Source organism: Capricornis sumatraensis, chromosome 3, assembly GCF_032405125.1.
Source record: "Capricornis sumatraensis isolate serow.1 chromosome 3, serow.2, whole genome shotgun sequence".
NCBI lineage: Eukaryota > Metazoa > Chordata > Mammalia > Artiodactyla > Bovidae > Capricornis > Capricornis sumatraensis.
Genome location: NC_091071.1, coordinates 1,231,677 through 1,242,562, shown reverse-complemented (window position 1 = coordinate 1,242,562; position 10,886 = coordinate 1,231,677). Strand labels below are relative to the sequence as shown.

General features: G+C 58.9%; 1 protein-coding gene across 1 annotated transcript in view; it reads left to right on the top strand.

The window, feature by feature from the left end:
- Positions 1-1,466: 1,466 nt before the first annotated feature.
- The window catches only part of MAD1L1 (mitotic arrest deficient 1 like 1), a 239,278-nt gene continuing 229,858 nt past the window's right edge, over positions 1,467-10,886 (top strand). Inside the window, exons 1-4 of the mRNA XM_068968152.1 lie at positions 1,467-1,495; positions 4,177-4,339; positions 7,471-7,611; positions 9,121-9,300. Coding sequence (XP_068824253.1) covers positions 4,190-4,339; positions 7,471-7,611; positions 9,121-9,300 — 471 coding nt within the window. The 5' untranslated portion in view covers positions 1,467-1,495; positions 4,177-4,189. The remainder of the gene's footprint in view (positions 1,496-4,176; positions 4,340-7,470; positions 7,612-9,120; positions 9,301-10,886) is intronic.

Sequence of the window (10,886 nt, the reverse complement as noted above, 5' to 3'; positions counted from 1 at the left end):
ACACCTGGACACAGTATCTCAGGTAACTCTGAGGGACTGCCCCAAAGAGGTAGAGGAGGAGCTGGAGTATATAGGAATTTTTGGAACAAAGACTAGGTACTTGGAACATCAAAAGGTTTCTGGGTAATAAACAAAAAACTAGATGTCTCCAAGAATTCAGTGCTTTCCTGTGTGTGGAAAGATGCAGGAGTCTCAGGCTCACTGAAAGTGTTCTTTGATGCGACCTCAGCTACCTGGGCCCAGTGTCCTGTGCTTTCTCACCCTGAGTCTCCAGGGCGCACTGTTGGGGTTGGAGGTGGGGTGGTGTGGGGTGGCAGCGGCTGCAGAGTGTGATGATTTGGTAGCCGGCATTACATTTTGGGGCTTCCCTGGTGGCTCAGACCGTAAAGAATCTGCCTGCAATGCAGGAGACCCACGTTCAGGCCCTGAGTTGGGAAGATTCCCTGGAGAAGGGGATGGCTACTCACTCCAATATTCTTGCCTGGAGAATCCCGTGGACAGAGGAAGGTGGCCGACTACAGCCTGTGGGGTCACAGTAAGACATGACTGAGCAACTGACCTGTTTTCACCCTGAGCTCGTAATTATGAGTGGCTGATGGCTGCAACATTATTTACTGATACGGCAGGCAGCATTTTTAGTGCACCCAAGGATAGCTGGGGTAAGAAATGGGGTCTTAGGGTAGTCCAGATCCCCGAAGTAGTCTGCAGGCCGGTCTTATGAAATTTTTTTCATCTTTTCACTGCCCCGTGTCCTACCTCCGGCACCACATTCTTTGCTTCCGCATCCCTTTTCCTTCTGGCGACACAAATTCATGGTTTTAGTCTCTGGAAATTCGGTGCAGATCCTCCGGCGCTTTGCCAGGTTTGTGGAGGAGGAAGGGACTTGAGAGACCCGTTAGTAGATGCAGGCTGCAGAGATTCCAGGAAGGACCTGCTGGCTGTGAGCTGACCGCGCTCCGCCCTTGCTCCCTGGAGAATGGGACCCAGACGACGGCTCCGCACCCCAACAGCTCTCAGGGCGCTAGAAGGATAGCTTAGTAGCAGCATAGTATTTCCTGTTTTTCTTTTTTTTTTTTTCAGAGAAAAGTAAAAACGCATTCATTAATTCAAGCAAACACCGTAGTGGCAAAAGCTGCAGGCTAGTCAGGACTGCAGGAAAGTTTGGCCCCAGGAGGCCACCGTTGGGCGGTGCTATTCCACACAAGACTGCGAGACAGCCGTCCAGTGGAAGCCTGGCCTGCGGCGCACAGGGGCACCAAGGTAGTCCCGCGGGCCGGCCTTTGGTTCCGAGCGTTCTCCGAGCCGCGGCACCCCGGGCGCGGGACGGAGACTGAGCCCTCGGCCTCCGTCGGGGCGCCGGCCCGGAGCTTTACGGCCAGTCCCGCCCAGGTCTCGCGAGAGCGCAAGCGCACGTCTCGCGATACGCGGGCTCGGGTGTGATAGAGGGAGGTCCGAGCCGCGGCGGCGACGGCTGCAGGGAGGCTGAGGCGCTGAGGTGACCGGCCGGGCTCCCGGGGGCGGGCGCCCAGCAGAGCCGGCGGGAGTCGGGCAGGGGAGAGGCGGGGGCCGCCCGCCGGGCCTCCCCGGGGGCTGCGAGCCGGAGCCCTCGGCGTTCCCGCTTCCTTCTCTGAGACCCGGGCCGCCGGGCTTCTACCGGCGCACCCCCTGTCCGCTGGGCCCGCCTCTGCTCTCCGTGCTCTGTCCTCTGAGCCGGGGCGTCCAGTGCGGGGCCCCCCAGGACTTCCTGCCCGAGAGGAGCTGGAGCGGCCGGGGCGGAGGCGGCCTCGGAGGAGAGGGGCTTCGGCGAGGCGCCCTCGTCTCACCGGCCCAGGACGGCGCGGTGCGGACAGAGGGGCCCTGCCTCGGCTCCTTGCGGGTGGGCCGCGCCGTCGCCTGCGCCCCTGCGCCTGAGCGGCCAGCGTGGGCTGCCACTGCTTCGTTTCCCACCTGGGGAACCCGGCGGGAGGGTGGGGAGCGCCTTGCCCCGAGTCGCACTCCTGGCGGGTGGTGGGGCGGGCACTTGGATTTCCTCTCTGTAAGTTGGGAGAAAGCAGGCGGAGGAGCGGTGAACTCGGCAGACCAGCGGAAGTGCCCCGGGGCGCTGTGAAGTGGTGCTGCGCGTGGTGAGGGCCCTCGTGTCTGTAGGTTCCCTCAGGACGTGGAGGGCACTAGAGAGACAGGGTGCTCTGCGCTCCAGCTCGGGGTTTCATCCAGAGCAGCTGACATCCAGAGGTGAGGCTTCTGGAAGACCTGAGTCTCCTGGGTACAGAGGATGGATTTGAGCTGCCGCCTTTTCCCTTGCCTTACGGAGTGGCTTGGTTCCAGGCAGGTGAAGATGCATGTGGTCTTTTCATTCTTGTGTATAAGGTGCATCAGCTCTTACAGGGGTTGCTGTCTTGAGAAGAGGGTATATTGGCTAAATTTCCCATCACGGGATGAAAAGTATTAGTTCAGTTCAGTCGCTCAGTCATGTCTGACTCTTTGCAACTTATGGACTGCAGCGTGCCAGGTCTCCCTGTCCATCACCAACTCCGGGAAAGTGTTATGGCCCCGGTCAAACGGAGTGATTCGCCCTCTGGAGCAGAGTGCTGCTGCCTGGCTCCACGTGGGCCGTGTCTCTCTGTCAGGCTCACAGCACTCGAGTGCCCCTCCCTGGTCTCTCTGCCAGTTCATTTTCCGTGGGTATGAAGGAGAGGTAGAGAGAACAGCTGGGTTGCACAAGAGTGGAAAGGACAGCCTCCAGAAAACGGGCTCTGCGTGCACGAGGCCAGTTGTTCAGTTGCTAAGTCATGCCTGACTGCGACTGCATGGACTAGACACCAGGCTCCTCTGTCCATGGGATTTCCCATGCAAGAATACTGGAGTGGGTTGCGATTCCCTCCACCAGGGGGTCTTCCTGACCCAGGGATCAAATTCGGGTCTGCTGCAATGGCAGGTGGGTTCTTTACCACTGAGCCACCAGGGAATCCCAGTGCACAAGGTCAAGGTTCTTGTTAAATGGGAAATTCAGAATCAAACCAAGATTCTTCACTTTTTTGGAGGTGGGGAGTAGGTTGAGGCCAGGTGTTTTCCATCTGATACTTTGGGGTCATCGGTGAGAGCTGGCTGCTTGCCTCGGAGGAACATGGTATGCACCTGGAGGAATTCACACCTGTTGGCTGTTCAGTGTGCTGGGACACTTCCACTCTTTCTGACTGGTAGACTGCCTGGTGCGAGGCTGGGATTAGCACCGGTGTGGGGATGCAGGTTCTTCGCTGCTGCTTTTTCTCAGCCTTCACATCTTGGCCTGTAGAGCATGGTCGACCTTAGAGCCAGACAGACCCACGTTTCCATCTCAGTTCTGTAACTCTGGAAGCCTCACCTCTAAGATGATATTCAAGAAGACCTAATTCATCTGCTCGTTCTGAGGGTCGCGATGCCGTCTGTGAACTTACAAGCAGAGTAACAGTTAAACTGTGTGGCGATAGCTGTGCCATCTGCGTTTGGAGCCTTCTCTTGGGCCCTGTAATCCTCCCAGCCTTGAGAAGTGGGGCCCTCAGTTTTCAGATGAGGAGACGGGCCCCACCGGCCTTGGTGCTTACTAGCGGCGGGCGCCTTCCTCTGTGGTGCCTGGTTGAAAGCGCTAGCGACGTTATGGTCAGCCTGTAATTGGCGTTGCCATGGATGTCGTCCTTGCTGCCACTGTGGGGTGCTTTGTTTCTGGTTCCTGGAAGCTAGGCTTTCTGTGAGTGCTTATGTGGGAGGCATGCCACCTGACTGCTGAACACCTCATGCTAAGTCACTTCAGTCGTGTCCGACTCTGTGCGACCCCATAGGCGGCAGCCCACCAGGCTCCCCCGTCCCTGGGATTCTCCAGGCGAGAACGCTGGAGTGGGTTGCCATTGCCTTCTCCGGAACACCTCATGGTGGGGGCCACTATCTGTCCTGGTCAGCACTCTGATGGTCAGCAGCTTGGTGGCATATTGTCTTTTTATGCCTCCACTTCCTCTCTGAGAAACTGGAGGTACAGGCTCCTAGTTAACTCCCAAGGATGTGGTTACAGATGCTGGAATATTTTAAGGACTCAGAGAGCACTAGCGGAGTGGGGCTGCCCAAAGGCACCCTCTGACCGGGCAGCGGGCAGTGGTGATGGCCCATCAGAAGGCTCGCTGTGACCCTTCCGTTGTTTCCTTCCAGGAGGGAGATAGTCATGGAAGACCTGGGGGAGAACACCACCGTCCTGTCCACCCTGAGGTCTTTGAACAATTTCATTTCTCAGCGCGTGGAGGGAGGATCTGGACTGGATGGCCCCACCTCTGCCCCAGGCTCTCTGCAGATGCAGTACCAGCAGAGCATGCAGGTGAGCGGTGCTGGGCCGGGGCCTCCGGGCAGACGCCCGTCCTCAGGTAGGGCTGGATCGGGCTAGGGTAGGTGAGGCAGGCCAGTGTTGCCTCAGCCTGGAGGCCAGCTGGCCAGCTTCCGCATCTCCAACACGGGTATTCATATTCTGGAGGATAGCTAGAGGTCATGGTCTGGCCCTGAGATGTCCTGACTCAAAAGCCTGAGATAATAGCACCGCAGAGTGGGCCTGGTGTTTATTTAGTATTGCACTCCCACTGTGAGCTCACAGACACTAGAGGTAGGATTGGAAAGCCAGCTCATTTAATTGAGGAATAAAATCCTAAACTGCCTGGGATTGTGACCGCTGGAATGGTGCAGCCAGCTGCTGGCTTCCTTGATGGTGTAACACATAGGAAGGCTGTGTTGTCAGGATAGGTTCTTGGTCAGCTGGGCAGGAAGGGCAGGGCACTGAGAGAGGGCAGGGCAGGAGATGGTCTCAGGCTAGGGAGGCCACTTGCACAGCTTGGCTTTGGTCTGCCATGGGGTCATCTTCACACTTTTGCTTTCATTATCGTCTCATCTCACTTTATTTCAAGTGCTCGGCAGTGCTCGCTGCACATGTCTGTAAAGGCTCAGGTCTCCTGAAGGACTTTAGGTTCTGGTGCGCCGTGGGGTCAGTGCTCGATGGGGCGGGGATCGTGGCGTCCACACAGGGAGGGAGTGTGGTGTCGAGCCTTGGCCCGGCCCCTGCCCCTCCGTAGGGGCTGCGTCAGGCGGTGCCTGGCTTCTTTGCTTGAGTCCCTTGCCCGGTCCATGCTGGCCGTGCCGCTGCCGCCTTTCTGCCGGTGACTGCCCTGGGGCCCTGTGTCAGATGAGCCAGGAGTTTCTGTTGCTCTGGGAGCCCTGATGAGCCCATGTCTGGTGTGGCACGACAGAGGCTGTGTGTGTGTACGCATTCACTGGCTGAATAGTTGAGTTACTTACTCTGTATTTGTTGGTGAGCTAAGTTGCTCACTGCCCCTTTTTGGCATGGACTGTTCTTTATTCTGAAATTAGGTCATTTATATTTGCTTTTGGTGTTGAAACACCTTTTTTGAAATCGTTGTGGAAATAGAGTGTAGTTTTTTTTTTCTTCCCCCCCTTGGGTTTTGCTCACTGGCACAATATGAAGTTGGCAACTTTGGTTTAAAACAGTGTTATAGCTTTGTTGATGCAGCTCTCTGGGAACTTTTGGCCTGTTGGAACTAGAGTCTGGGATTTCCAAGGTCCCAGTTCCCACTCAGCTCTGACCTGAACAGCTTAGCTTCCCCAGGTGGGAGGTCAGTAAACGAGAGCTGTAGCCAGAGTGAGCTGATGAGAGCCGTGGGGCGCAGGACCTGCCTGGAACCCTGACCCCAGACGTGTCCTGTCTCAGGAGTCCAGTCAGCGGCCCCTCTCTCTCCTGCCTGCCTGGCAGGCGAGGGGACAGAGCAGCTGCAGGTCTGGGAGTCTGGAAAGAGAGCAGGGTCTTGTCCGCTAGTCCCCGCCCCGGCTTCACTGTAAAGTTCAGTTTCTGTGCTGTGTGTCACTGTCGGCTTAAACATACAAATAGGACTTTCCTTCAAATACTTTTCCTTTCACTGCTCCAGGAAGGTGTGGCCAGTGGATCTGTGTCTCTGGGACCCCTGTGTGGCACCTTCACACCTGGGGCTGGGGTCCCGCCATCCTCTGAAGAAGCTGGGCCTTAGCTTCAGACTCAGAGTGAGACAAGAAGACTGAGTTTGATGGAGGGTTGAGTTAGGAGCTCCCAAATGTCAGCAGGTGGGAGTTGAAATGAGAGAATACATCCCAGGGGTAAAGAAAGGGTGGGCTTTAGCTCCCAAAGGAAGTTGGGGGAGGGTGGAAAAGATGTCTCCTCTGCACCCGGGATTTCACACCTGTGGCGTGACTGACACTTTGGGGGGTAACTTTTTGGTTTACAGGACTTTCCTCTGCCTTGTGGGATGTTTGGCAGCATCCCTGGCCTCTCCCCACCAGGTGCCGGGAGCAAACGCAGACTGTCGCCCCTTCTGGGGATGATCGGCAGTGTCTCCAGACACGGCCACATGTCCCTGGTTAGAATGAGACACGTGCTTCTTGAACTTCAATGTGCGTATGAATCGCCTGAAGATGCCTTTAAAAGGAAGATCCTGATTCGGCATCGGTGGCGCGGCCTAAGAGTCTGTATCTCTGTTAGGTGCCCCTGAGATGCTGTGTTGCTAGACTGCAGGCCGATCTTAGAATGGCTGGGCTCTAGCCCGCCTGCAGACAAGGCCCCGGCGGTCGGTGACTCTGCGGTGCTGTCGGCTGTGTCTCCTGAGGCCCTTCAGCGCTTCCAGCCCCCTTATTTACTCACCTCTGCGAGAGGAAGGCTTCGATGGGCCCCAGACTGCCAGGCCCCGGCAGCTTCTCCCACCGAGTCAAACACTGAGGAGGAGCTGAGGCCGTGGTGTTCTGCAGTGAGACGGAATAGCTCCGACCAGCTGACCTTCAGGTGGGAGGGTGCCTGGGTGGGCCTGACCCAGTCAGCTGAATGGTTTAAATCTGGGTCCAGAGATCAGACAGAAGTCAGAGAGGCAGGCAGGAAAAGGGTTCCCCGCGTGCGAGGTTCTCTCTTGTCGGCTTTGGGGTGGAAAGGCCCTCGTGGCCGGGAATGTGGACAGCCTCTGGGCGCCGACAGCCGCTCGGGTCTGCCAGCCCACGGGAAAGAGGAGGAGGCTCCCGAGTTACGGAGAGCACAGCTGCCGACGTGTGGACCTCAGCCTGTGGGTCGTTTTCCCTGGGCAGAGAGGCTGGCCGTGTGTGCCCAGCTGTCTGATCCACGGAACTGGTAGCCAGTTTATGGGTGTCCAAGCTGCTGCATTGGTGGTAGTTTGTTAAACAGCACAGAAAATGAACAAGCCAGTACACGGCCACCTGAAAACACACTTCCCTCTTCTGTCCTGTATCCCCTTCCCTTGCTGCTCCTGGCTCTCTTCTCCCACCTGGGGGCCTGGCGCTCCTCCTTCCTCAGGGCTGAGTGAGGGCCTTGCGGGGAGCGGGGGCTCAGTGAGGAAGTGCTGAGCCCCCCGCCTCGCTCGAGTGAGGCACAGCTGCTGAGGATCCGTCTTTCCTTTGCATGGACCTGGTCAGTTGGAGGAGCGAGCAGAGCAGATCCGGTCTAAGTCGCACCTCATCCAGGTGGAGCGGGAGAAGATGCAGATGGAGCTGAGTCACAAGAGGGCTCGCGTGGAGCTGGAGCGGGCGGCCAGCACCAGCGCCAGGAACTACGAGGTGGGTTCAGCCGGGTCTGCTCCAGGCCTGCCTGACCGTGGGAAGTAAGAGCCCCTCGGCTGGAGCCCAGGTGCTCCCTGGCTTCCTGGCCACCCGAGGCTGCAGGTCGGCTCTCGGGTGTGTCCTGGGTCCCTAGCAAAGGCAACACGAAGGGCTGGCTGCCGAGCCTTGTGTGCCTGAGGAGACGCTGGTGGGCACTCTCTGCTGGACGCCTGGTTGCCCTCTCTGCTAGAATTGGGATACAGGTCTGGCAGGAATGCCAGGTGGCCTGAGGGTGGCAGGAGAGTCACCAGCTTGCATAAGAGCCTGAGGCCCAGGCTGGGTCTTGCACACCTGGTCACCAGGTCTCAGGGGCTGCCTTGTGCTGGCCTTGGCTTCCCCGCCACCCCTATCCCCTACCCCCTACCCCCTACCCCGCCCTCCCCGTTACCCAGAGGAGATGCTAGGTTTTTTACTCAGTGCATAAATTCCATGCTTTCTTTGCTTTGATAACAGCACTTCACCGGGGTTTGCAATAAGTGCAAGCGTGGCGCCAGTACCCGCCCTCAGGGAAAGCACGGGGCCAGAGGCTTTCTGGTCCAGTGCTCTACCTGAATCTTGGTGGCATTTCCGAGGTCTGGGGACCTGCCTAGACTGTCGGGGGTGCACTTGGGACTGGCAGCCGGGGTAGAGGTGCCCCGCCCGCTCTGTGATGTGCTGGGCGGGTCCTGCGCAGCCGCAGCCCCGGCTCCGGCATCGTGGCAGGTCCCCTGGCTTCAGGGCGTCCCCGTTGTGGTCTGGGTGGGAGCTTTTGCCGCTTAGCTTTCTGAGGTCAGAGGTCAGCAGAGCGTCGGGCTCCATGTAACCAGGGCTTGGTGCCTTTGCCCCTGGGACTCTGGCTCCCACTGTGTGGCCCCTTGGCTTCTTGGGCTAAGGGTAAGCTCTGGCCGACACTGGAACCTTGGGACCTCCGGGGATCGTTAGAGTGAGGAGTCTGAGTTCTGCATCTGCCTTTCAGGGCGAGCCGCGTGGCCTGGCGGGAACCAGTGCAGGGTGGCTCTGAGGCTTTGTGGGAGCCGAGGCCCAGGGTCAGGTGCTCCTGTCTGCGAGCTCCTGCCCGTGCCGCCTGTTGCTGCCTGGCCCCCCGCTCTCTGGGGGCAGCCGGCTGGTCGTGACGGTAGCCTATGTGTGATCAAGAAGCTGCTGGGTTCCAAGCTCAGAAGCTTCTTCCCAGGGTGGAGTCTGAGATCTCTGTGCTTCATCCCCTCCCATGCGCAGCGGTCAGTGACAGGGGTGGTGCGTGCCATGTGCCCTCCCGGGGGGCCTCTGTGAGGCGTGCCTGTGTGCTGCGGGGCGTGCGCTCGCCTTGGAGGGGTCTCGGCTCCAGCCCTGGGGTGGCTGTGGACTTGATGACCGGCCTCCTGGGTTCAGCTCTGCTTGGCTCTGCTCTGGGTCTCGGTGCTGTCCTGAGGGTGGAGCTGGGGGCCTGCCTGTGCAGGCTCCCCTCACCAGGCCCATCCTTCTTGGCAGCGCGAGATGGACCGCAACCAGGAGCTCCTGACGCGCATTCGGCAGCTTCAGGAGCGGGAGGCAGAGGCGGAGGAGAAGATGAAGGAGCAGCTCGAGCGGCACAAGCTGTGCCAGCAGAGCCTGGACGCGGCCGGCAGGAAGCTGCGGGAGAAGGAGGACGGCCTGGCCGAGGCCGGGGAGGTGAGGGGCCGCGGCGGAGGCGCCGCTTCTCGGGAAGAGTGGAGCGGTCCCGCCCCCAGCTGTGGCTGCAGACTAGTGTCCCTGGTTGGTTCTGTTCTGCCTGCGTTTTTTGCAGAGGTGTGATCATAGTAAAAATACTAATTTTCCATTCTGTGGTTTTCAGTTAATAGGTTGAATGCTTTTTTAGTCTTTGTAATTATGATTTTTAGTGGTTGATGAATCCATTTTCAGTCACCTTCAGGGGTTCTTTTTATACACACACATCTTGGTACAGATGCACGCGGGGCGCATAGCTTCGCGCGCGTCCCCGTTTTGTCTCTGTGGAATGGCTCCATTTGGACAGAGCCCAGGGGTTTGTGGGATAGTGTTACACGACCGCCAGCCGCGGGGCTCCTCCTGGCCTTTGCTGCCTGTTGCGCTGCTCCGTCAGCGGATGTTGCCGAGGGCTCTGCTTTCCCTGCTCTGCTTTCCCTGTAGCCGCCCCTGTTACGGGTGGAAATACTTCCCCCCTCCCCAGAAGATGTAAGTAGCTGCCTCTGGATTTCCATGTCTTTGATTATTAGCATCTGAGAATCTCTGTGGAGCCAGAACATGGATGAACTGGAGTCCTGTCTCCACCAGCTGAAGGCTGGATGCATTTTAGAACCAGGGCCCGAACGTTGCTGGTGGTGCAGCTGGGACTGCCGGCCTTTCCTGCCCCTCCCATGAGCCGCTCAAGGTCGCAGGTGCCGTGAGGGACCGGAGGAGACGCTGCCGAGGGGCCTGGGGTCACTGATGCTCTGCCTCCGCGTAGGTGTCTCTGCTTGGTAGATCTTGGGAGCGGGCTCCAGCTTATTCTGCCTTGGCCATGCTGGAGAGCCTGTTATGGTTGTCCCTACACCTGTCCTCTGATGTGGATGCTGGCGGAGGGGCGCCGTGACTGCCTCGAGGCAAGCCCGCCCCTGCCCCGGTGTGCGCCTCCCTGTGGCCCTTGCAGGCGGGGGCGGGGGCGGGGCCGGGGTGTCCTGCACGTGGCTTCGTGTCGGGCAGAGGCTGCAGAGCGGGCGGCGCTGGGCCCTGGCAGGGCGCAGGTGGTGGCGAGTGGGGACGGAGCCTGCTGCTCTCTCTTCTCACTCCCCTGGAGAAGCGCCCGCGTCCCCGGTCTGAATCCAGGGCTGTAAACCCCCCGCCCACCCCGCCGACCCACTGTGTTTCCTTGTCACGGTGCCTGGTGTAGACGCTTGTGCTCTGAGGTCATCTTGCTAATGGCTGGGCTTCCCCTCAGCTTTGTCCTCCATGGGGTGGGTGTCTGATTGCAGTATTCAGCACTACGCCTGTGTTTAATTCAGGAAGTTGTCAGAGGATATATTTATTGTCACACAGTTTTAGTACGTTCATTCTCTTTTTTGAGTCCCAGATTGATTGTCGTAGTAAAGGGATCCATGCAGGATGTTAGGAGGGTAGGCCCCAGCCCCTGGCCCTGCCGTCAGCCTCTGCGGGGCCTGTGGGGGGCCGTGTGGGTGCACTTGCGCTGCCCTGGCTGGGGGGGTGAGGCCTGCTGTGGCTGCCGTGCCTGCTCGGCGCCCCTGCAGACATTGCTCACGTGC